The 27,882-nt window shown below is 39.6% G+C and overlaps 1 protein-coding gene across 3 annotated transcripts in view; it reads left to right on the top strand.

Moving 5' to 3' along the window:
- Window positions 1-27,882, top strand: part of HOMER1 (homer scaffold protein 1) — a 178,297-nt gene that overhangs the window by 46,998 nt on the left and 103,417 nt on the right. For all 3 annotated transcript variants that reach the window (XM_089658370.1, XM_089658369.1, XM_089658368.1), the window contains 4 exons: window positions 7,096-7,252; window positions 15,304-15,435; window positions 20,781-20,873; window positions 26,244-26,386. In XM_089658370.1, the coding sequence (XP_089514496.1) occupies window positions 7,096-7,252; window positions 15,304-15,435; window positions 20,781-20,873; window positions 26,244-26,386 (525 nt within the window). The remainder of the gene's footprint in view (window positions 1-7,095; window positions 7,253-15,303; window positions 15,436-20,780; window positions 20,874-26,243; window positions 26,387-27,882) is intronic.

Genomic DNA, 27,882 nt, shown 5'->3' with positions numbered 1-27,882 from the left:
GCTGTGTCTCCCAGCACAGTCTCAAGAGCATGGAGGAGATTCCAGGAGACAGACAGTTACTCTAGGAGAGCTGGACGGTGCCATAGAAGGTCCTTAACCCATCAGTAGGACCGGCATCTGCTCCTTTTGTGCAAGGAGGAACAGGATGAGCACTGCTAGAGCCCCACAAAATGACCTCCAGCAGGCCACTGGTGTGAATGTCTCTGACCAAACAATCAGGAACAGACTTCATGAGGGTACAATGTCCTCTAGTGGGCCCTGTGCTCACTGCCTGGCAGCATAGAGCTCGATTGGCATTTGCCATTGAACACCAGATTTGGCAGGTCTGCCACTGGCACCCTGTGCTTTTCACAAATGAGAGAAGGTTCACCCTGAGCACATGTGACAGACGTGAAAGTGTCTGGAGAAGCTGTGGAGAACGTTATGCTGCCTGTAACATCATTGGTGGGCCAGTGATGGTCTGGGGAGGCATATCCATGGAGGGAAGCACAGACCTCTACAGGCTAGACAATGGCACCCTGACTGCCATTACCTGAAATCCTTGGACCCATTGTCAGACCCTACGCTGGTGCAGTAGGTCCTGGGTTCCTTCTGGTTCACGACAATGCCCAGCTTCATGTGGCGAGAGTATGCAGGCAGTTCCTGGAGGATGAAGGAATTGATACCATTGAATGGCCTCCACGCTCACCTGAACTTAATCTAATAGATCACCTCTGGGATATCATGTTTCGGTCCGTCTGACGCCACCAGGTTGCACCTCAATCTGTCCAGGAACTCAGTGATGCCCTGGTCCAGATCTGGGAGGAAATACCCCAGGATACCATCCGTCGTCTCATTAGGAGCATGCCCCAGTGTTATCAGGCATACATACAAGCACTTGGGAGCAATACAAACTACGGAGTACCATTTTGAGTTGCTGCAATGAAATTTCAGCAAAATGGACTAGCCTGCTGCATCATTTTTTCACTTTGATTTTTGGGGTGTCTTTGAATTTAGCTCTCTGTAGGTTGATAATTTTCATTTCCATCAAATGATGGGGCATCCTTACGTTCCTAACACATTACCTAGTCCACATCAGTATGAATATCCAGCATATTTTTCCCCATATAGATCTGATGTGTCTTCAAAGTGTTCCTTTAATTTTTTTTGAGCAGTGTGTATCGTGAGGCACTGGAGGGCAGGGTTGTGGACAGGGTGTTTGTGTTGCCTAGATTTCACACAATGGTCTGCGTCCTGGGCTTTGGAGCGCATTGGGTGAGTAAAGCCTCCATTGCTAGGCCTAAATCTCGCCTGGTAGCCAGAGTTCATTAGTCTCAGCAGTCCATATGCCTTTTTGTATGCAAGTGGACTCTCTCTCTTGCACTACATACTGTGAGAGCCTGTAGATAGGTGAAAAGTCTAAGGTAGCTGCACAATGTTGAACTCTTATTTGCTTCAGCTGGAATAATTAGAAAATTTCAGCAGGCAGCAGTACACATCCTACAAGCCAATCTACTTCATGTCACTGTACACCAAAACAATTCTTTTTATCTTTTTACTTTATTTGCATTTTTGACATAAATCATAAAATTATAGAGAGATGTAACATTTCCCCCCTAAACTGCATGTACTTAAAGCGACTATTGCAAAATAAACACTGGAATAAGAGGTTTGCATGCAAAGAAGAAACAACTCCAGTGAAAATAAATTGTTCCTTGAAGCCCCTGTTACAAAAAACATTTCCAGAAGTGTCGATCTGCTGCTCTCCGTGATTCTACCTGCTGACCCCCTCATCTGTGTGTCTTTCAATCTTACCTCTTGCTTTTCATTAGAAGAATAAAGAGAAATACTTATCTTAGACCCTGGCTTCCTAAAGGCAGCAATATTGTCATAAACCCGACTCAACTCAAGCTAAGGTCAAAAGGGTTTAATTGGAGTTAGGTTGGCAAATGCAACATGTATTGGCAGGCTTCTGGTCCGAAGTCTCACAGTTTGTAAATGGAATTGACAAAAAAATAATCTAGGAATCTGGTTTAGCGCAAATAACACTTTTTTATTTTTTTTACCCAAATAAGACCTGGGAGTATGGAGCAAAAAAAAAAAGCCATTTCTGAAAAGGTGAAAAGTATTAAAAAAAATAATTGTAATAGTCTACATAAAGGACAAGTGACTGAGATGCTGAACTCTTTCTTTTCTTGGTAAAAAAAAGTTACTGTATATTAACAAGAGAAGAAAAATCTATTTATCTGACATATGCCCCTTCCATGCGTTGCGTTAAAGTCAAACCGGGACTTTTAATTTGACAGGTATAAAAAGGGGATGCTAGCATGGCGGTAGTAACACAGTAGTAAGTGGCAAGTGTGTCCTATTACTGATAGATGGCGCACATGTCACGGGCCAGTCCAGAAACAATCAAGATGGTAGACAACAGTGTTAGTACATACATGGAACAGGATGTCCTGATACACTTGGCGAAACCTGGGCACATCATTTCACTTTCAAATGTCGAACAATTGTGTCTGCAGGTAAAGCGATGGTAAATGTTTTCTGGAACAAATGTGGCATTATTCATGTGGATGTTCTACCTCGTGGTGCCACTATCAACAATGAATATTACTGTCGTGTTCTGAGTGATGTGTATACGCATCTGTGGAGAAAACTGCCTGGTTTGATCACTAAGGGCGTCCTGTTTCTCCAGGACAACGCACAAGCTCATACTGCTCACCGCACTACGTGCACATTACAGCAACTCGGCTGGGAGGTATTGCCACATCTCCTTTATAGCCCGGACCTCGTTTTGAGTGATTTCCACCTGTTTGGACCCCTCGGAGATCAGCATTTCAGCACTGATGACAAAGTGAAGCAGGCTGTCCTAGGATGGTTCAGGTGTACTGACAAACCTTTCTATGCCAAATCTTTCCAGACAATAAACGCTGGGATAACTGTATAAATGTAGCAGGGGAGTATGTTGAAAAATAAATGCAGCTTCCTCTACTTTTAAATTTGTTCTTTTATTGTATAAATTCAAAAGTCCTGGTTTGACTTGAATGCACCTCATGTATGTGTATATTATTTATACACTCACGGGCCACTTTATTAGGTACACCTTGTTAGTGCCAAGAAAACCCCCCCCCCACACCATTCCACTACCACCACCAGCCTGAATCGTTGATACAAGGCAGGATGGATTTATGCTTTCATGTTTACGAGTTCTGACCCTACTGATACCCTTCTATCATCTTGAACCATTCTGTTCATTCTCATCTGACCTCTGACATCAACAAGGCATTTTCGTCCACACAACTGCTGGTCACTGGATATTTTCTCTTTTTTTTGGAGCATTCTCTGTAAACCCTAGAGATGGTTGTACATGCAAATCCCAGTAGATCAGCAGTTTTTGAAACACTCATGCAATCATGCCACGTTCAAAGTCACTTAAATCCCCTTTCTTCCTCATTCTGATGCTCGGCTTGAACATCAGCAAGTCTAGATGCCTAAATGCATTGAGGTGCTGCCACCATGTGTTTGGCTGATTGTCAGTTTGTGTTACCAAGCAATTTGAACAGGTGTACCTAATAAAGTGGCGCGCGTGTGTGTATATGTATGTGTATATGTGTGTGTGTGTGTGTGTGTGTATGTATATGTGTGTATGTATGTATATGTATGTATATGTGTATATATATATATATATATATGTGTGTGTGTATATATATATATATATATATATATATATATATATATATATGTATATATATATATATATATGTGTATATATACACAGTGGATATAAAAAGTCTACACACCCCTGTTAAAATGTCAGGTTTCTGTGATGTAAAAAATTTGATCATTTCAGAACTTTTTCCACCTTTATGTAACCTATACAGGTGGTGAAACTTGAAAAATCAGAATATCGTGCAAAAGTTAATTTATTTCAGTAATGCAACTTAAAAGGTGAAACTAATATATGAGATAGACTCATTACATGCAAAGCAAGATAGTTCAAGCCGTGATTTGTCATAATTGTGATGATTATAGCTTACAGCTCATGAAAACCCCAAATCCACAATCTCAGAAAATTAGAATATTGTGAAAAGGTGCAATATTCTAGGCTCAAAGTGTCCCACTCTAATCAGCTAATTAAGCCATAACACCTGCAAAGGGTTCCTGAGCCTTTAAATGGTCTCTCAGTCTGGTTCAGTAGGAATCACAATCATGGGAAAGACTGCTGACCTGACAGTTGTGCAGAAAACCATCATTGACACCCTCCATAAGGAGGGAAAGCCTAAAAAGGTAATTGCAAAAGAAGTTCGATGTTCCCAAAGTGCTGAATCAAAGCACATTAATAGAAAGTTATGTGGAAGGAAAATGTATGGAAGAAAAAGGTGCACAAACAGCAGGGATGACCGCAGCCTGGAGAGGATTGTCAGGAAAAGGCCTTTCAAAAGTGTTGGGGACTTTCACAAGGAGTGGACTGAGGCTGGAGTCAGTGCATCAATAACCACCACATACAGACGGATCCTGGACATGGGCTTAAAATGTCGTATTCCTCTTGTCAAGCCGCTCCTGAACAACAAACTATGTCAGAAGCGTCTTACCTGGGCTAAAGAAAAACAGACCTGGTCTGTTGCTCAGTGGTGCAAAGTCCTTTTTTCTAATGAGAGCAACTTTTGCATCTCATTTGGAAACCAAGGACCCAGAGTATGGAGGAAGAATGGAGAGGCACACACTGCAAGATGCTTGAAGTCCAGTGTGAAGTTTCCACAGTCTGTGTTGATTTGGGGAGCTATGTCATCTGCTGGTGTTGGTCCACTGTGCTTCATTAAGTCCAGGGTCAACGCAGCCATCTACCAGGAGATTTTGGAGCATTTCATGCTTCCTTCCGCAGACGAGCTTTATGGGGATGGTGACTTCATTTTCCAGCAGGACGTGGCACCTGCCCACACTGCCAAAAGCACCAAAACCTGGTTCAATGACCGTGGGATTACTGTGCTTGATTGGCCAGCAAACTTGCCTGACCTGAACCCCATAGAGAATCTATGGGGCATTGCCGAGAGAAAGATGAGAGACATGAGACCGAACAATGCAAAAGAGCTGAAGGCCGCTATTGAAGCATCCTGGTCTTCCATAACACCTCAGCAGTGCCACAGGCTGATAGCTTCCATGTCGTGCCGCATTGAGGCAGTAATTGCTGCAAAAGGGGCCCAAACCAAGTACTGAGTACATATGCATGCTTATACTTTTCAGAGGTCCGATATTGTTCTATGTACAATCCTTGTTTTATTGATTGCATGTAATATTCTAATTTTCTGAGATTGTGGATTTGGGGTTTTCATGAGCTGTAAGCCATAATCATCACAATTATGACAAATCACGGCTTGAACTATCTTGCTTTGCATATAATAAGTCTATCTCATTTATTAGTTTCACCTTTTTAAGTTGCATTACTGAAACAAATTAACTTTTGCACGATATTCTAATTTTTCGAGTTTCACCTGTAAACAGTACAACTCAGTTGAACAACAAACTGAAATCTTTTAGGGAAGTAAAAATAAAAAACTAAAATATGGTTCCATAAGTGTGCACACCCTTAAACTAATATTTTGTTCAAGCACCTTTTGATTTGATTACAGCACTCAGACTTATACCCAAAAAGACTATCAGCATGGCACATTTTGACTTGGCAATATTTGCCCACTCTTTCTTGCAAAAACACTTCAAATCTGTCAGATTGCGAGGGCATCTCCTGTGTGCAGCCCTCTTCAGATCACCCCACAGATTTTCAATCGGATTCAGGTCTGGACTGTGGCTGGGCCATTCCAAAACTTTTGTCTTCTGGTGAAGCCATTCCTTTGTTGAATTGAATGTATGGTTTGGGCCATTGTCATGCTGAAAGATGAAGTTACTCTTCATGTTCAGCTTTCTAGCAGAAACCTGAAGGTTTTATGCCAATATTGACTGCTATTTGAAACTGTTCATAATTCCCTCTACCTTGACTAAGGCCCCAGTTCCAAAAGAAGAAAAACAGCCCCAAGGCATGATGCTGCCACCACCATGCTTCACTGTGGGTATGGTGTTTTTTTGGTGATGTGCAGTGTTGTTTTTCGCCAAACATCATTTGGAATTATGGCCAAAACGTTCAACCTCGGTTTCATCAGACCATAACACATTTTCCCACATGCTTTTGGGAACCTTCAGATGTGTTTTTTGTAAAATTTAGCCAGGCTTGGATGTTTTTTCTTTGTAAGAAAAGGCTTCCGTCTTTCCACTCTACCCCATAGCCCAGACATATGAAGAATATGGGAGATTGTTGTCACATGTACCACACAGCCAGTACTTGCCAGATATTTCTGCAGTCCCTTTTAATGTTGCTGTAGGCCTCTTGGCAGCATCCCAGACCAGTTTTCTTCTCATCTTTTCATTAATTTTGGAGGGACGTACAGTTCTTGGTAATGTCACTGTTGAGCCATATTTTCTCCACTTGATGATGACTGTCTTCACTGTGTTCCATGGTATATCTAATGCCTTGGAAATTCTTTTGTACCCTTCTCCTGACTGATACCCTTTAACAATGAGATCCCTCCTATGCTCTGGAAGCTCTCTGCCTACCATGGCTTTTGCTGTAGGATGTGACTAAGAAATTGTCAGGAAAGACCTACTAGAACAGCTGAACTGTATTTGGAGTTAATCAGAGGCACTTTAAATTATGGCAGCTGTGTACTGACTCCTATTTAACATGATTTTGAATGTGATTCTGAACACAGCTACATTCCCAGTTATAAGAGGGTGTGCACACTTATGCAACCACATTATTTTAGTTTATGTTTACACCCCCCTTTCCCCCCTAAAAGATTTCAGTTTGTGTTTCAATAGAGTTGTATAGTTTATAGGGCACATTAAAGGTGGAGAAAGTTCTGAAATTATTTATCTGTCTCATTTTTTTTACATCACAGAAACCTGACATTTTAACAGGGGTGTGTAGACTTTGCATATCCACTGTATGTGTATGTATGTATAATGAGTGTGTATAATCTTGCTGCATGTGGTCTTATGCTTTGGTGTACTGTCTGCTTGCTTTTTAAAGCATACTGAGTCTTTGTTTTGTTTTTTTCCATCCAGAGAACAACCCATCTTTAGCACCAAAGCCCATGTCTTCCAGATTGATCCAAACACAAAGAAGAACTGGGTTCCTACCAGCAAACATGCAGTTACTGTGTCCTATTTTTATGATAGCACAAGGAATGTCTACAGGATAATTAGTCTGGATGGGTCGAAGGTAAGGTAGCTTGCCATAATTATTGTAGACTTTGGTTAAGCTGTGGCTCAGCCATGTTATTGTATGCTGTGATAGGTTGTTGTATCATTTGATATTGTCAAGTACAGCCATGATATATGTATCCATGCTCATTACTGACCCTAGAATTGGAATGCTGTAGACCAGTGGTTCTCAACCTGTGGGTCGCGACCCCTTTGGGGGTTGAACGACCCTTTCACAGGGGTCCCCTAAGACCATCAGAAAACACATTTCCAATGTGTAAAGAGCAGCTACTGTGTAGAAAGCAGCTGCTGTGTTGAAAGCAGCTACTCTGTTAAAAGCTGCTACTGTGTTGAAAGCAGCAGTATTGGAGGTAAAATGACACTCATGAATTATAATTACTGGGTAAATAATTTTATGGTTGGGGGTCACCACAACATGAGGAACTGTATTAAAGGGTCACAGCATTAGGAAGGTTGAGAACCACTGCTGTAGACAATGTTTGAGTCATTACCTTTCCTAATCACTTAATCAGCTGCCTAAAGTCATCTTACTTTGTGTTACTATGAATGTATGTCGGACCATAAGGAATAACTCGAAGCTCTATTGGCCAGTGTGTATATCACAACTACTTGAAGAATACTTACTAAGGTGAAGTAAGAGAGTGGATTGAATAACCCCTTTGACTTTGTATTTCCAAAGATTCTAAAAAGAGATATACATTTTATAGTTTGTCTATCTAGCCTCTTCAAGAAATGATTTCCCCAGTTAATATTATTAAGAACCATCCAGAGGACTAGAACTATTGTGTTTCTGTGTATTGGCTTTAGCAGATGAGTGTTACCATCTGACTTAACAAGAGATATCCAAAACCAGCATAGAATTCAACATGCCCGCTGCCATCCTTAACAGAAATATACATTTTTGGGTGGCATTACAATTTAATCATCCTGAGTAATAGGCCTATTTAAATAAGTAAAATTCTATACAAGGCATAAATGAGTCTTCATACTGTGAAATTTTCTTCAGATCTTTCATATCTATACAGTTAATTGTAAAGCCATAAAAAGTCTTGACAGCATTAAGTTCTGACAACATAACTTTGAAGCCCTGACACTATCACATTTATTTTCCTTAAGAAAACTGCTATTTTGATGATGCTGCGCATCAGCTTCAGGGCTGACTCATTTATATATATTTATATACGCCATTCCATTGAGGCTTTTTGCTACTGCCAGCTATTTTATTATAACATCTACAATGATGGAGAGGTGCATCACATACCAGACACATTTTATATAAATATGTCCATTTCGGGTGTACAGCAGTTTAATTAATTTTGGCTGGAAGCTATATTTGTCGATCTGGAGCAGTATCAGCAAATATGTTTTTTCATGTTTTTCTGAATACTCTAAGTATTTTTCCAGATTATTCTGCATCTGTCTGTGATTGAAACATGCTGATTTGATATATAAACTGCACACTTGTATGGTTTTGGTGAATTGTATAAAGAACAAATAATGTAGGAGTAGAAGAATGTCTATAGGTAGTGCCTTGGCTTATGCCACTTTCTCCAAGGTTTATCTTTTCTCTTGCTTTCTGTGTCTTTTTATCTACCACTGTCATTAGTTTAAACAAGATTCCCCTTCTTATTCATAGTTTGAAATATTTTGTTGCATATTAAAGGGGAAAAAAAGATGAAGTAAAAGTATGGTTCTGTTGTAGGTGTTATCTTTTTGGTTTCGATGTGATAAATACAAAGAATGGTTCTAAGATTTCATACATTTGTGTAAGCTTCACCATATCGGCTGCATTTGTTTGATCTTCTAACAAATGTGGCTTTTAATGTCAGCCTTTCAGATCTCCACAATTTGTATGAAGCTAATAATTTGGTGCCTATGGTAAACCAAAGGATGAAACCTCCTATAATTCAGCTGAAGATATACAGTATGAAGATCTTTGTTGGGGTTTGAAGACCCTTCATTACCACTTGTACTACAAAACCAATAACTGCAAGATGTGTTTAACTTTTGCTTAAGCCTGAAGAGTAAGGCAGCCACTGTGGTCTTATGACTTCAGTGGAGAATCCTGGTCATCGCAGGTGCAAAGTGAGCTTTTGCAAACCACAAAATGTGAAAAGTAGTGGTAATGGCACTGAGACTTGGATAGCAAATTTGGATCAAAAACCACATCAAATGGTAAACCATATATATAATGCCATAAACCATATATAATTAAAAAATTCTTAAAGGAGCATTCATATAATGAGTCCCTCTATAAGGAGGAGCTGCTGGCGTAAAATCCAAGGGATGGAACCAGCCTGCAATGATTTATCCTACCACCAAACAAGTTAGGTATGGCCCTGAGGTGCAATACAGTGTCTGGTATGGACTGTATTTAGTCCCAACAAACAGCCCAACTGCACCTGTGAAAGGCAGTGTCACATAAAAAGCTCCAATGCCATGTCCAGATGAGGTAATAAGCAAGAAGGCTTGAAAGTCACCAAGGAGCTCCATGAGGAAGAAGCCCCCCCCCAAAAAAAGCTATCTTCTTAGTTGCACAAACAACACTTGCCTGGAAGGTAGACAGCCAGGTGCTCAGGGATCAGTGTACTATACGCTGTGTTGCTGAGATTCTGCTCCACCTGTGGCCACTAGAGGACTCGGGGTCAGACACATGATACTGCTGAGAGAGATAAAGCCGAAAAGAGTGGACTGTAAGAGGCACAAAGAACCGCCACTCTGGGCCAACCACGGCACTGTCAGATGCTGCTGTAAGTAGACTTCCTGAATCCACAGAAGCTAAACTTGGTCTCATTGACAATGTTTCGAGGCACCCAACTCTTTCTCAAGCCAAAAGCTTTTCTCATGTTTTTGTTAAACAACAATGTGGTTAAAAATGGTCAAAGAGCATAGTCTGCAAAATGTTCAACACCAGTAATAAGTGAAGAAAAAAATCATAATCTTTAAAAGTTTGATGTAATGCCTAAAAACATTATTTGAGCTGGAAGACTTATTAAAGGTGATGTTGTGTTTTTTTTTTTTTTTGTTTTTTTTTTTTTTAAATATTTTATTCTACACATTTTAGCCAGACTTCTGGGCCTCCCTTGTGACATTCTCTGTCATCAAAGAGGTCTGGATAAACCACAGGCAAAGGGAGTAGCTAAACAGCAAGGTCTCCCTCAGGGTATTTAGTATATAGTCTGTGCATTAATAAAACAGCACCTTGATGGTAACATGGTCACATATTAAGATGCAACGCTGTACTGTAAACATTTTATGACATTTTTATTACAAATTTAGTACTTGCACTTACGGTAGGTTTTACTTTCTTTTAATGTGCTGAGGCATTCTAAAACACAGGGTATCCAGTTATACCTGCCCATCTCACACAATTTTGCCTGTTAATTGTAATGGATGGCCTCTCTGACCAATAGTGAGGTACGGGAGAAAAAAGGGAAAATCGCAGTCCAGTTTTCGTAGGTTATTATTTGCATAGTTAGACTCTTGGGAGTCTTGGAAAAAGTTTGAAGCTGCATATATTATACTATTGTTGGCATATATATACGCTACCTTCACATTTTCAATGTTCAAGCTGTACAAATCCTCTGGTGCTGAGGAATATCAACTTTCTGGTGGTCGTTAACACAGTCTTCCTTTCCCACCTGATAATGCCTAGGCCTGATGATAGGCTTTATAGGCATTTTATTTTGGGATGCGGGAAGGGGCATGTTTTTCATTGTCATAGAAGTGCAAAAACAGTTTATATGCTTAGCATTTAAGTGGTGAATGTAAGGTCCCTGCCCCGGTTTCATTAGTCTTCCTACACACATTTGCAGAGATTTTATTTTGTGTAATTTGGACCAATGGTTCTTTATACTATAAGGCTGGCTACACCTAAATCCTGGTATCCAAGACAGTGAGGCCTTAAAGCCTTTTAGTTTTAAAGCTACCCATTGTTTCTCTTTTTATCACTTTAATTTGATAAAATTACACATTTTTACAAAATGTGTATCAATTAGATTTTTGTTTACCTCTTGCATTAAGGATGACTTTACCAGTAACTTATAGGAAAGGTGACATCCAGGTATCATCTGTGACAAGTAATTGAGACTCGAGGCTCAATGATCATCTGTGACAAGTATGTGAGAACTTGGTGAAAGGAAATTTTGAAAGTCACTACTTTAGACAAAGGAAAACTAAGTGTTTAGTTAAACTCTGACAATGATCTTCATGTATGGATCCGATTAGACTATATGTTAAAGTGTTCTGTGTATGGTTTACAACTAAAGGGCCACTGTACATAAATGGCATCATTATTTCTGTAACGGTTTATTGACATTTATTAATAACACACTGGTAATTTCAGAGCAAGAGATATTTCATATTAATGGGGTGTAATGAAGGGGGTCTCAATTTTTTGACACATAGCTGACATCCTTTTCCATAAGCCCAGAAAAGAAAATTACCAATTAATATTATTACCTTCTTCTATCATCTGTAGCCTGTGGAGAACAATGCACTGCACGTTAAGTGACATGCGATAGAGTTCAGAAATCTCTGTTTGAAGTAAATGTTTTCCTAATAGAATTTTGCTTATTCAACACAAAATTAACACGTACAGTGGGGAAAATAATTATTTGATCCTCTTCCAGTTTTGTAAGTTTGCCCACTTACAAAGAAATGAAGGGTCTATAATTTTTATCATAGGTGTATTTGAATACCGATAAGAGACATAATATCAACCAAAAATACAGAAAAACCACGATATAAATGAAGTTACAGTTCAGTGAGTAAAAAAAAAAATTATTTCGATCCCCAACCAAAACATGACTTAGTACTTGGTGGAGAAACCCTTGTTGGCAAGCACAGAGCTAAGACGTTTCTTGTAGTTGGTTACCAGGTTTGCACACATCTCGGGAGGGATTTTAGTCCACTTTTCTTTACAAATCTTCTCTAAATCCTTAAGGTTTCTTGGCTGTCGCTTGGTAACTCAAAGTTTCAGCTCCCTCCATAAATTTCCTATAGGATTAAGGTCGGGAAACTGGCTAGGCCACTCCATAACCTTAATGTACTTCGTCTTGAGCCACTCCTTTGTTGCCTTGGTATGTTTTGGGTCATTGTCATGCTGGCAGACCCATCAACAACCTATCTTCAGTGTTCTGGCTGAGGGAAGAAGGTTCTCATCCATGATTTTACATGGCCGCGTCTATTGGCCCCTCAATGCAGCAAAGTCGGCCTCTACCTTTTAACAGAGAAACAGTCCCAAAGCATATTGTTTCTACCTCCGTGCTTGACTGTAGGTATGGTGTTCTTAGGGTCATAGACAGCATTTTTCTTCCTCCAAACATGGCGAGTCAATTTAATGCCAAATTGCTCAATTTTGGTCTCATTTGACCACAACACTTTCTCCCAATCCTCCTCTGAATCATTTAGATGTCCATTGGCAAACTTCAGATGGACCTGTACATGTGCCTTCTTGAGGAGGGGGACCTTGCAGATTTCAATCCATGGCGGCGTATTGTATTACCAGTGGCTTGTTTGGTGACTGTGGTCCAACCTGCCTTGAGATCATTCACAAGCTCCTACTGTGTAGTTCTGGGCTGATCCCTCACTTTTCTTATGATCATCCATACCCCATGAGGCGAAATCTTGCATGGATCTCCAGACCGGGGGCAATTGATGGTTATTTTGTATTTCTTCTATTTGAAAATAATCTCTCCAGCAGTTGTCTCCTTCTCACAAAGCTTCTTGCTGATGGTCTTGTAGCTCATTCCAGCCTTGTGCAGGTCTACAATCTTGTCCCTGACGTCCTTTGACAGTTCTTTGATTTTGCCCATGATGGTGAGGTTTGAATGGAAGAAAGAGAGATTCTGTGGACAGGTCTATTATACACAAACGTGTTGTCGTTAGGAGCACCTTCTTAAATTGACAGGACTAATCTGTGTACCACATGAGCACATAGCCAGTCTGTGAGAGCCCTAATTATTGTTGGTTGGTAGGGGATCAAATACTGATTTTACTCACCAAACTGCAACTCCATTTATAACATTTGTATAATGTGTTTTTTTTTCTGGATTTTTGATTGATATTCTGTCTATCATTTAGAGTGCCTTGAAAAAGTACTCGTACCCCTTGAAATTTTCCACATTTTGTCATGTTACAACCAAAAACATAAGTGTATTTTATATTCCAATAGTTTTTATTGAACAATTTTTCATATAACAGGTAATACAAATGAACAATCTCCTGTCAAAATATGTAGATTATAACACAACATAAATGTATTTTATTGGGATTTTATGTGATAGACCAACACAAAGTGGCACATTATTGTGAAGTGGAAGGAAAATGATAAATGGTTTAAAAAAATGTTTTAAAATAAATATCTGAAAAGTGTGGCGTGCATTTGTATTCAGCCCCCCCGAGTCAATACTTTTGTAGAACCACCTTTTGCTGCAATTACAGCTGAAAGTCTTTTTGGGTATTTCTCTACCAGCTTTACACATTTAGAGAGTGACATTTTTGCCCATTCTTCTTTGCAGACTGGCTCACGCTCTGTTAGATTGGATGAAGAGTGTCTGTAAACAATTTTCAAGTCTTGTCACAGATTCTCAATTGGATTAAGGTTTGGACTTTGACTGGGCCATTTTAACACATGAATATGCTTTGATCGAAACCATTCCAATGTAGCTCTGGCTCGTTGTCCTGCTGGAAGGTGAACCTCCGACCCACTCTCAAGTCTTTTGTAGACTCTAACAGGTTTTCTTCTAAGATTTCCCTGTATTTGGCTCCATCCATCTTCCCATTAACTCTGACCAGGTTCCTTGTCCCTGCTGAAGAAAAGCATCCCCACAGGGGATTCAGGGTGATGTGCAGTGTTTTCCACCACACATAGCAATTTGCTTTTAGGCCAAAAAGTTCAATTTTGGTCTCATCTGACCAGAGCATTTTCTTCCACATGTTGTCCATGTCCCCCATATGGCATCTCACAAACTGCAAACAGGACTTCTTGTGGCTTTCCTTCAACAATGGCTTTCTTACTGCCACTCTTCCATAGGCCAGATTTGTGGAGTGCACGACTAATAGTTGTCCTGTGGACAGATTTTCCCACCTAAGCTGTGGATCTCTTCAGCTCCTCCAGAGTTACCATGGGCCTCTTGGCTGCTTCTCTGAATAATTCTCTCCTTGCTTGGCCTGTTAGTTTAGGTGGACGAACATGTCTTGGTTAGTTTTCAGTTGTGCCATACTCTTTCCATTTTTAGATCATGGATTGAACAGTGCTCCTTGAGGTGTTCAATTCTTGGGGGATATTTTTTATAACCTAACCCTGCTTTAAACCTCTCCACAATTTTATCCCTGACCTGTCTGGTGTGTTCCTTGGCCTTCATGATCCTATTTTTTTTACTAATGTTCTCTAACAAACCTGAGGGCTTTACAGAACAACTGTAATAATACTGAGAATAAATTACACACAGGTGGACTATATTTACTAATTAGGTGACTTCTGAAGGCAACTGGTTGCACTAGATTCTAGTTAGGGGTATCCGATTAAAAGGGGGCTGAATACAAATGCACGCCACACTTTTCAGATATTTATTTGAAAAATATTTATCATTTTCCTTCCACTTCACAATTATGTGCCACTTTGTGTTGGTCTATCACATAAAATCTCAAAATACATTTAAATTTTTGGTTGTAACATGACAAAATGGGGAAAATGTCAAGGAGTATGAATACTTTTTCAAGACTCTGTAAAATACACCAATATTAAAAATTATAGACCATTTCTTTGTAAGTGGGCAAACTTCCAAAATCAGCAGGGGATCAGATAATTGCTTTTCTACATGCAGCTACAGTGGCAAAAATTAATCTTCAGACTGGTCAGTTTTAAAGCTACAATTTAAGTGTTTCTCAAAAACTGATGTCTCCTGCTTCTCTAAAAAGTCCGGTGAACTTGTCATGAAAGACTTCAATAAGGGACCTTCCCTAAGGGGATAATATTGTGAAAAGGTCTGATATTATTTTTTATGTATTGAATTTGGATTAATTATATATTTTTATGAATTACAGGCAATAATTAATAGCACCATCAGTCCCAACATGACATTCACTAAAACATCCCAGAAGTTTGGCCAATGGGCAGACAGCAGGGCAAATACAGTGTATGGCCTGGGCTTCTCCTCTGAGCATCATCTCACAAAAGTGAGTAAACTGTTCTAGTACCGTGTGTTTTAGAATGTAATTATAAAAATGCATGATATGAAAGAAATCTATTGAATAAAATAGTTGGAAAATGAGTGCTGGTTCATATTACATTGCTCAAAGTATGGTGATGAAAATTGTAAGATACCTAATGCTGTGAAGGAAGACACTATTTTGGTGTATTTTGGAATTGTTCTATAAAATTCCTACTCATTTTGTATCCCTCCATACTGTTGGCTTGTTACTATAACAGAAATGATAAGTTGTGTGGAAAATATAAGTTTGGCTTATCCATCTATGTCTCCATACAGTTTGAAAAATGTCCCCAAGCATTTCTAGCTGTGGCCATCTTGATTAAGGGCAGATGATTCAGGTAGTATAGGGATGCTCAACTGTTTGAAGAGTGAGGACCACTTGAGTAATTTGGTTATTGGTCATGGGCCACAATGCAATGAAATGGTTCAGAGTTTCGAATTTTTTATTTTGAATAGCATAACTAATGTTTTCTTCTTGCAGCTGGTGAATGCTGGCAGGAGGGAGAGGAGGAGAAGCCTCCTCTCAGCGGTTGCAGGAGGAACATGGAGAGGATTGGTTCCTGTATATGCCACCCTCACCGCCCCTCCTGTCCAAGTGTAAGGCCTCATGCACACAGGACGTTTTGCATACTCTCCTAATAGTCTCTCCTTCAGGCAGACGCATTTTTGCAGAAACAAATCCTGACGCTTATTAAAGTGTCTAAAGCTTTAACAAGCTTTTAGGCATGTGTTACAGGTTTCAAGAGCTTGAACGTTAATTAATTTCATTGGCTAGAATAATTTAATCTGGCTTTTAAAATGAATAAACTCTCAAGTGCTAAACATGCCAAGCGTTTAGGCACATTTAGACGAGTTTTAGGCTCGTTTAGCAGTACCAAGTGGTTTTTCTGCCGAAACTCTGCTACTCCTGGACGCACTGGCAATGGGTTTTGTTTTACTGCCTCTAACAGCTCCTGCCACTAAATGCATCTAAAAGCCTATGTGTGCACGGACACATAGGCTAACATGCAGGGAAGTTTTGGGGGCTGGAAAAAAACCGCCTGACACCCCTAGAAGCAGCTGCAAAAATGTCCAGTGTACATGAGGTCTAAAACAGAATGTGATAGGTAGGCCAGCTGGGCCCCCTGGAGCATGGAGCGGGGTCGCCATTGTGACCTGATGCTACATGAGTAGCTGTGGTGTTGGGGGGGGGGGGGGGTTGTAGTGGTAAAAACAGGTATATCAGTCTGCCTGGTACAGGAGCCAGAGCTACATAGGAAGCATCGGCTTATGCAGCTTCTGCTCTCTCTGCAGATGCCTGCTTCTTCCACTGCCGGTGCAGACTCAATGCACTCTGCTGCTCTGGGATGGTGGGTTGGCAAGCCCAGATTGCGATCAAAGGGTTGCTGACCCCAGGCATGTGCTTCCCTGGTTTAAGGTTGAGAGTCACATCAGAGGGCTCTGAGGGCGACAGGATGAGCACCCCTGATGCAGTATTTACTTCCTGGAATCTATCTGACCTTAGCTCAGGCATGCAGGCATGAGAATATGGTTAGCTGAGAGAGCCCCACATTCAGATGAAAGAAAAAAAAATGCTCATGAAGACTCCTCGGATATATGACATCATTTTGATCTAGGCCAGAAACCAAGAAGCAAATAAAGAAATGTAAAATTATTAATTTTTGAGAGAGTTTAGTTCCTCTTTAATATCAACCTTACAAAGTACCCAGAAACTTTCAGAAATAAAAAGTTCCAAAACATTTTGTTTGGCAAGACTGTGGGTGTGCTTTCATTATTGTTGCCATCATTGTGGAACTTGGCATTTGCTGAGGCTTGATGTATATCTAATTCTCAACAGACGCCATACATCAGAGTATCTGAAAGCACAATCTATGTTGCTTATAATAACCAGTTCTCCTTTCATGAAGAACTTGTTACTATAGGCAACACATCAAATTTTTTAATTTGTATCTTCCAATGTGAAGATGTTAACCCTTTTGCTGCCAGGCATCATACGATGTAACTGATATACCTGACATACGATGTACACCATATACCTGACAGTGGGGGAGGGGTTTACACACAATCCGGTGGCTGCAGGAACTCCGCTTTAAGCAAAAAGAAAAGATTTTTTTTTTTTCACAAAATAACTTTACACTTAAGCACATAAAATCCCCTCCCAATAAAATTTTGAGCCCCCCCCCCTCCCACACATATATATATATACACACACACACATGCATGCGTCTGGGGTGTCTATGCGTGAAAATGTTGATTGCCATACACTTGTTCCATATTGCCGTGCACGCTAGAGTGAGAACAATAATTTTAGAATAAACTGCATGGCAGACTGTGTGTCCAAGGCAAATTGAGGCTGCCTGTACTTAGGTCATGTTATGTATTAGAATTACAGTATATGAATAGCACACGGTATGTTTATGGATGTTATAGATGCACAGCTTGTACTAACAGCTGCTTAGGTTTTTGTTTTTTTCAAACATTGTTAGCCTTTTCGTTTTTAAGCATATGACGTAGCCATCTTTTGCCGATATACTGATGCATTCTGAAAATTCAAGTGCTCGGTATATTGTGTGTGAGGGATCAAATGAGTACAAAACCATGCAAACATCTATCAACCGTCAACTACGTATTGAAAACAACACACTTTCAGTAATATTATAATATATGGTGGCTATACAAGCATTTTGCAGCCACCAGTGATTAAAAACAAAATAAAAATATTGTAGAGAGGATACAGTCAGGTCCATAAATATTGGGACATCGACACAATTCTAAATTTTTTTGGCTCTATACACCACCACAATGGATTTGAAATGAAACAAACAAGATGTGCTTTAACTGCAGACTGTCAGCTTTAGATTGAGGGTATTTACATCCAAATCAGGTGAACGGTGTAGGAATTACAACAGTTTGCATATGTGCCTCCCACTTGTTAAAGGACCAAAAGTAATGGGACAAAATAATAATCATAAATCAAACTTTCACTTTTTAATACTTGGTTGCAAATCCTTTGCAGTCAATTACAGCCTGAAGTCTGGAATGCATAGACATCATCAGACGCTGGGTTTCATCCCTGGTGATGCTCTACCAGGCTTCTACTGCAACTGTCTTCAGTTCCTGCTTGTTCTTGGGGCATTTTCCCTTCATTTTTGTCTTCAGCAAGTGAAATGCATGCTCAATTGGATTCAGGTCAGGTGATTGACTTGGCCATTGCATAACATTCCACTTCTTTCCCTTAAAAAAACTCTTTGGTTGCTTTTGCAGTATGCTTTGGGTCATTGTCCATCTGCACTGTGAAGCGGCGTCCAATAAATTCTGAAGCATTTGGCTGAATATGAGCAGATAATATTGCCCGAAACACTTCAGAATTCATCCTGCTGCTTTTGTCAGCAGTCACATCATCAATAAATACAAGAGAACCAGTTCCATTGGCAGCCATACATGCCCACGCCGTGACACTACCACCACCATGCTTCACTGATGAGGTGGTATGCTTAGGATCATGAGCAGTTCCTTTCCTCCTCCATACTCTTCTCTTCCAATCACTCTGGTACAAGTTTGATCTTGGTCTCATCTGTCCATAGGATGTTGTTCCAGAACTGTGAAGGCTTTTTTAGATGTCGTTTGGCAAACTCTAATCTGGCCTTCCTGTTTTGAGGCTCACCAATGGTGTACATCTTATGGTGAACCCTCTGTATTCACTCTGGTGAAGTCTTCTCTTGATTGTTGACATTGACACACATACACCTACCTCCTGGAGAGTGTTCTTGATCTGGCCAACTGTAGTGAAGGGTGTTTTCTTCACCAGGGAAAGAATTCTTCGGTCATCCACCACAGTTGTTTTCCGTGGTCTTTCAGGTGTTTTGGTGTTGCTGAGCTCAACGGTGCGTTCCTTCTTTTTAAGAATGTTCCAAACAGTTGTTTTGGCCACGCCTAATGTTTTTGCTATCTCTCTGATGTTTACATGTTATGTGCAATTAAACCATGGCAACATCTAATGTTTGTGTAGTATTATGTTCAGCAGACTGTGTTCTTCTATTGTTGTGACTTAGATGACGTTCAGAGCACATTTTATGCCCAATTCATGCAAAACTCCACGTAATCCCAAGGGGTTCACATACTTTTTCTTGCAACTGTAGATGTTGTCATTACCAGATTACCAGTCATGTCCTGGAGCCAGCTATTTAAGATGCAGGAAATACAATTAATATTCTTGCATTTATTTAATTTTCTCCTTTATGTGGGTTTGTTTTTTGAGTTTGAATTTTTTTTACACAGATGTTCATGTGCTATGAAATCATTATTCTTGAACGGCAGGCAGATATTATTCTTTCCAGTACTATAAAAACACATGGTGCATCTTGCAACTCAACATAAGTAAGTTAACAGGGTTACATAACCACACTAACATCTATGTACATTGAGAAAATTGGCCTGAATGGTGTGGATATTACTGTTCTTTAACTTGTTTAAGGAAAAAAAAAATTTTTTCTGACCTGTATCCTCCTTTAATTGAACATATGTGTTTGCTTTATGGAGAAGTTAGAAAAGTTGAAATATTTGTAAACAGCCAGTGGCTTTCAGCCATTTATGTCTGCATGTGGATATTTCTTGATATTTATGAACAAAACCATAAATGACAACAAAAAACAGAAGAATAATACATGTTATACATTCCTAGTGGCTGCAAACCTTAACTGTAGATTGCCAAACTGTCTTTAGGGAACAAGTAAAGCTTATAAAACCTAGGAATTCCCTAGCCATTTTTTTTTGTTATCATAGAGCAGCCTTTCTCAACCTTTTTACTCCATAGAAGTCCTTGAAATAATTGTCACGTCTCAAGAAAGCCCTGCGAAGATTGGGCCATTGGGGATCACTATAAACATTTCCCCTGCATCGGTGGCCAGTGGAAAGTCTGAACCTCCTTACAGTGGTGGTTAGAATGCAATCCTTGCAGACTGTTTTAAAGATCACTGTCATTCTACTGGCTTTGCTAAGAGGTGATGGGACATGGATTTCTGAAGGCACAATGAAAGGGAGTTCAATTGGCCAAAGCTCAAGGAACCCCTAGCAACCTCTGGAGGAACCCTGGATAAGAATGGCTGGCTGACCTAGAGTCTGCTCTTCTAATAGTTTCTTAAAATGGCATGAACACAACTTTTCTAAATGGACAAAGGGCATTACATACAATGCAATAAACCAGAAATACTGCACACAATTATTTTGTCCATGCTGCAGCATTGTAGAATTCCCTTCTGCTTCTGTACAGTTGTTTGTTGGATATTAACTATATATTTTTTCTTAATGCAGTTTGCAGAAAAATTTCAGGAATTTAAAGAAGCTGCTCGATTAGCAAAGGAGAAATCCCAAGAAAAAATGGAACTGACTAGTACGCCTTCACAGGTAATGCCTTGCCACCTTTGTTTTAATTTGTTTTTTTTTTTGCAGGCTTTAATACCTGTACTATAAAACACAACATATATGATATCAAATGCAGGTAAACAAAGATGGGAACATTAAAGTCCATTCAGTGTTTGGTTAGCACCTGTGTGTTTTAAACTATTTGCGCAGATGTTTTTAGGTTCATGCTATATTTGACAGGGTATCTCCAGCTAGTGGTGGGTGCAGAATTCCGTTGTTCTAGTAATCTGGCTTTTTTTAGGGTGGTAAGGGGCCTGCTGTGTGATTGCTTTTTAGGTTGTGGTACTATGTGTTTAGACTTTCTTGGTTGAAGCGGACAGCAATAGAAATCAGCAAGTACAAGAAAAACATACTGGAGGAAAAATAAAGGCGAAAGAAGAATCCAAGGCCTGGTTCATAAAGTGTTTCAACATTAAGTGGGGAAAGAGTACCCGTGATCCACGTCTCAAGACAGAAACGGGTCTAAACATTATTTGTGGGTGTTTTTCTATAACTCGGCATTTGATTACTAACCCTTACACTTCTTTCTTGTCCTCTCTTCAGTCTTGTTCATTTGATTGAAGTCCATTTACACCTGACATCTGCTCATTTCCTGTAGAATAAGAGCTTGATTGTAATTCAGCTTCTAGTACACAGGTGTCCAAATTGGCTGGGCAGAGATTTAATCGCAGCTGGCAATGGTTTGGCCATGTCCACTGATAGGTGGTAGAGATTGAGAGCTTGCTGACTCAAAATTCTAATCCGTTTAGATGTTCCATTTATTTTAGTCCTCTTGTTTAAGCTGAACATTTTATTCATGCTCGGCACTTGCATCATATTACTGAAATGGAGCCCACAGCTTTATTGTTTAGGGCTTACTGATTTATTCTGTCAAAGTAGCAGTTTGCAAGGTGACACAATGGAGAATATATAATCTGTGTTATTGTATGATTTATTTTTAGATCTTATTCATTGCTTCTGTAGGTTGTGCCTTATAATGTACTGCCAGACACAATTTTTTCAGAGCCTTTCTATACGTGTGGCACCATTTATAGATCAGCCTTGATATCTCCATTTTGGGATGCTGGCAGATTAAATCATCCACTGGATTCTTCAGTTTCTTGAGGATTTCAGTGGTTAAATCTCTGAACCTAGCTTCCCACGTCTGAGATAGTTTTAAGTAAAAAATCCCTTTCATCCAACTTGCTTTTGTCATTTTTAAAAGCCATCATAAAAAAAAAAGTAATTTTGGGAAAAACCACTTTTTTTTTCTCTCTTCACATTAATTCGTCATGGTCCACATAATTGGGGGCTTGTCAGAGGTGTGTTCACACTCTGTCTTTATTGATCTGGCTTTGTACACAGGGGCACAGTTATGCTGGAACAGATAAGAGTCTTCTCCAAATTGTTGGTGCAAGGTTGGGAATGCACAATTGTCTAAGTAGCTTTGTAAGGTGTGGCACTAACAGCACTGAAAACACTTGAATTCAGTGATTTTATTGGTGTGTTAGAGTAAATTAGAAGAGCTGGAAGTCTTCAGTCTCAGCCTTCCCTTGCAGTCATATGACATACATGAGTCTACAACAGGGTAGTCAGGGATAGAGGACATCTCTTATTCAATAGGTGCTATGCTGATAAAACTCTGATGCTGGCCATGCTGCAGCTTTACAATTTAATGAAGGTAATCTTCCTGTTACATTATTTTATAGACATCAAACATTATAGTTGACATGATAGTAACTTTTTTCGTCCATACATAAATCTAGATAAGCCATTCACCTTGATCTTTCACTGATGAGACACCATTCTTTTGTTATATGTGAATACATAATTTATTATCTACTCAGCGCACATGTAAACTGTCAGCACTGAATTTGTATATGGGTTGGACAATATTGAAAGAATTATATCATATTTCTAAGTGCATGATACCACAGATACAACTATGAGCCTATGCATGAATTACACCTGCACATGAATGAGGTGGCACTCAACCATTTTACTGAGGAGTTCTTGAATTTTGCCAGTTCTTGAATTTCTTAGGTTCTGGTCATTTGTAAATTTGAGGTGTAAATCCTTTTACCAGCTGGATATATGTGAATATGATTTTTGTAATATAGCAAGTAGATAATATCTATTTTTCTTGTTCCCCGTTGTGTAAATCCTTTTCAAAAATTGTTTTGTCTGAGTATCTAAGTCAGAGATGATCTGCTTTAATACATTCCAGCATGGAAATGTGGCTGTGTACAGTATATAGTACAGACCTGTAGTTGTATCCGGAGTTGTTTAATGGGTGATTTTTTTTTTTTCTCCCCTAAAAAGTACTTATGAAAAAGGTATTATGCTATTAAGATCCACATCCATGCAATGTACCAATTTGATTAATGCCCCTACATTTGAAGCAGACCTACCAGTTAAAAAAAAAAAAACCCTCTCAAACTCATTTAAAAAAAATCTACCTCTAAACATAACTTAAACTGTATAGTCTTCTGGTCATTCATGTGACATCGATGGGTCCTCTTCTTACTACAGTGCCAGTGTGTGGTCTTCAATACTGCAGAAGGAGGTGGTGATATTAGACATCAGCACTGATCTCTGTGTTATTGGTGAGCCCAGGTTAAGGCCAACATAAGGTGTAATCATGAAAGCTTGGGCTCACAAGCTGGCCAATATTCAACCCAAAAGTGGACCAGTGGCATGCGGCGAAGCAGGGCTTCTGCAGAGACCGCACTGGAGAAAAGGTGTGTATTACAGGAAGAGCTGCTTTTTTATAATTTTCAAAATTTCTTGGATTGTTAATTTTTCAAGCTAGAGTTCTTCTTTGAAGTATTCCTGGGCAGTTTAAATTGAGCATGCTATGAAACAATACACATTCAAAGATTACATTTTTTAAAAACTGCATTGCAAAATCAGTAGATTTGTGATATAGGTAGCCAATGATCAATTAAATTCTCCACTTTTTCCTGTAAAAGCTGAGCTTGTCACTGGCCCAATTCACTTTTCTAAATTTCCCTATTGATAGGTGAGGCCACCCATCACTTAAAGCAACCATGGTGGGCTCAGGAGGGAGGAACAATGGGGGGCAGTTTTTTGCCTTTTTTACAGGAAAAGTAGAGATTCTGGTCTCTGGGTCTAGAGGTGTTTTTCACCAAAGGTAACCTGTAACTATGGGTTTTCTTCACCACTTGTTGATTCATATGTCCAAGGTTTGTGACAGATTAAAGCGGAGATAAACTGAATTGATAAAATCCCATATAAGCTTTACCATGTTAGTGTAATTCAAAAAGTTGTATTTGTATCCTTTTTCTCTATTTTCTTTTTTTTTTCTTTAAATGCAGCTTTAATTTAAATAAAACCTGGTAATCCTACCATGAAGGTCCTTGTTCAGACACTTCCTGTTATGGGGTGAAAACTGTCCCTTAACAAGATATTGTCACAAACATCCCTGACTGAGACTTCAAGTGGCCATACTGACACAGACTTGGTCCATCGTTGTCAGTATTAGCAATCTGTTTTAGAGTAATGCAATGGAAGAAGTAGCTGAAATGACTGGAGAAGGTCAGCACTGAAATTAAAAAAAAAAAAAAGGAAAAAAAAAATGGGGGAAAAAATGCCATGGCATTTGTTTGAATGTACAGTGCTTTAGAAAATCAAATGCTATCCAGTAAGTTAAGATTTACTTTAAAATGGTTGTAAACCCTTACATATACCAAGTAAAGTGACGGGCTTCAGGTGATACACAGAGATGAAACAAATCCTCCTACATATGTTGTACCTGTTTATCTATAGCTGTCTGTCTCCAACATTCATTTAAAGTTCAGAATTTACACAGGATCTCTCAGCACTGAAAAGCTGGGGGAGGGGAGTTGGTTACCTCAGTGAGGAGAGCTCTGAGAGCTGATTGGAAAGAAGGGGCACACCGCCTTCACACAGCACACTTGAACAGAACTGAGGCTGTCAATCACAGGCTGTGCCTGTCCCTGTCACCATTTAGCTCCATAGTTGTAAGGAAAACTCAACAGAAGTGATTCATGCTAATAGCAGAGGAACCTGGCAGCTGACTTTAGAATCCTTAAAGCCCAAACTTCTAGGTGCATAAAAACAAATTGTTCAATGTCTTAGTTAATTTCTTTAGAAAGCAGAAACGGCACGAGCAGAAAAGTCTGTGCCCTGCTGACATGCTGTAGAGACACCCTTGCAATTGGTGTGGAAACAATGGTCTTGGTAGTGGTCCACTATGCCTCCTGCTAAATCAGATCTATATCTCTGCAATCAGAAAAACTCTGGCTCCATGTTGGGGAGATTTTGCCCAAATGCTAAATTCACACCTGGGCATTTTCTATCTCAAAGCTCACAGATGCTCAGCAAGCAAAATTCTATTCATTTCAATGGCCCCTGTTCACACTCGGATGTGAACAAGGGATGTTGAAATCAAAGGGAGATTTTGCTAGCTGAGTGGCTTTGAGCTTCAAGCTACAAAACGCTCAGGTGTGAATGCAACCTTTCTCTGGAGGGGTTGTCAGAACTCTACAGAGAGACCACTGCTTCCACACAGAAGTGAAAAAGTCCTTACAGATTTAAGAAATACAGATTTTTTTTTTCACTTGGACTGTCTGGTTTCTAAAGAAAATTAACCCTTTACACACCTTTTTACTGTGCCTGGAATGTATTCAGCTGATTTAAACTGAAAGTTCAAATGGGCTGTGACCAAATGATTTTAGAAATCTGGCATGTACATTTGTCTATTTTTATTCATATTCCTATCCGGTAACTTAAAGTGGAGCTCCACCGAAAAGGGGAAGTTCCACTTTAAAGACTGGACCACCATTTCCCGTGAAGAATTGACACCTTTGTGGAGTGGGGGAGGAGGGGAATCGGGTACCCGATTTTGACAGGTACCCTCTTCCATTTTGACTGCCGATTGGCGATCAGAAGCAGACGTTTTCCTCCTCCCCTCCCTTCATGCAGTCTTCTGGGACACGTGACCGGTCCCAGAAGACTGCAGGACCATTCACAATGCTGAGCATGGCATTTAGGATGTCAGTGCCAGGGACAGAGGGAGGCCAATGAACCTGGCCGCTGTGAACACACCGTTGAATCCCTGGACAGGTAAGTGGCTGTTTTTTAAAAGTCAGCAGCTACAGTTTTTTTTTTTTTTTTCCAGAGGAGGCTAGACAATCGCTTTAAGTTGCTCTGCAGTAAATTTTCTCAAATGTTCTATTGCAAACTGCTTACAGTCTTTTCTTATATCAATACGTTTACAAACTTTTTAAACCAGTCTTTGGTTTCCATTTTAAGCTAAGATTACATTGATTAGATAGAGTGTAGCTGATGCCTTTTCTAGCAGTAATTTTTTGTTGTATTCCATTTAAGGAGTCCGCTGGAGGGGATATCCAGTCTCCTTTAACGCCGGAAAGCATCAATGGGACAGATGATGAAAGAACAACCCCAGAAGTGACGCAAAATTCTGAACCAAGGGCTGAACCTACGCAGAATGCATTGCCATTTACACATAGGTACCCATTCAGTTCACAAATCCTGATTAACTGAAGTGTATCTGTGACTTGTGTGCTATGCGTTAATTGAATTCAATGATCCTGTATGAGATTGTCCAATGAAGACACTTGGATAATGTAGAGGGTTCTCTGCATCTTCTCAATAATGAAAATTTTATGCAGTGTTTACATGCTTACAAGGACCCACAGGTCATTACATGGAGGATAGTTATTTGCTAAAGACCTGCCAATATGTATCAGCAGTTTATTAGGATCATTCATTAATCTGCTTACATTGCGTAGTACTACTACGTAGTTACCCATTACTCTCACAAGGCTAACGGCTGAGTAACTTCTGTCAGACATCTTTGTCTTAAAGTGTATCCAAAGCCAAAACTTTGTTTAGTTTTTTTTCTACTGTCTGTCCCTACTGGGAAGAATCCCTCTCATAACTTAGTGAGCATTGTCAGAAAATAATGGGACAATCAAACATTTTTTGGCTACCACCGAAATGGGAAAAGTGGGGTTACCTTCCAATTGGGAGAGCAGTTTTACTGACAACTATTTAAAGAGAGACATTTCCTCTAGCTTCCCATTGTGTTTTCAGGATTGGAAATAAAGAGAAATCTCTCCAATGAAAATACAAAGAAAAAGAAATGGTGGGGGGTTAACCACTTCCTACTTTATATGAAATTTAAAAAGGTTTTGACTTTAGATATACTTTAAAGTAAAGGAGGTACTACCTCTTTTTAATTCCTGCTTCTTCCTGGCTCGGTCTCCAAATACTGGTCATCCAGTAATCAGAATGATTGAAAGAAACAACTTAAAGTCTTTCTCCACAGAGTCAAATAATGATACTCTTCTATACTCATATGCAAATGCATTGAGAAGTCTCTTCCACTTACAGATGTATCCAGAGTTACCTCCCTTAGGCTAGGTTCATATACAGTTGTGTTCAAAATAATAGTAGTCAGACATCACTAACCTGATCAATCACTGTTTTTGGTAGAAATGATATTTCTACATGGCAAATAATTTACTAGCAGGTGTAGTAGAGTAATAGAAATCCAACAGACCGAACAGTCATGACATGCATGCTGCTGATTCTGTGTAATTGAATCACTAATTGAAAGGGGCATGTTCAAAATAATAGCAGTGTGGAGTTCTATTAGTGAGGTCATTCATTCTTTGAAAAACAGGCGGCAATTATTGCCCTTATTTAAGGAAGGAAGGCAGCAAATGTTGTACATGCTGGTTACAGTGCATTTCTCTCTGAGATTCTGAGGAAAATGGTTTGTTCCAGACATTGTTGAGAAGAACAGCGTACCTTGATTAAAAAGTTGATTGGAGAGGGGAAAACATATAATGAAGTGTAGAAAATGATAGGCTGCTCAGCTAAAACTAATCGCAAATGCTTTAAAATGGCAACCAAAACCTGAAAGACGTGGAAGAAAGCGAAAAACTACTAATCGAATGGATAGAGGAATAGCCAAAATGGCAAGGTCTCAGCCAACAAT

This window comes from Staurois parvus, unplaced genomic scaffold (assembly GCF_062004578.1).
Source record: "Staurois parvus isolate SC_StPar_1 unplaced genomic scaffold, SC_StPar_1.0 ptg001065l, whole genome shotgun sequence".
Classification (NCBI taxonomy): Eukaryota; Metazoa; Chordata; class Amphibia; order Anura; family Ranidae; genus Staurois; species Staurois parvus.
Note: the sequence above shows the minus strand (reverse complement) of the source record. Positions and strands in the feature narration are given on the sequence as shown.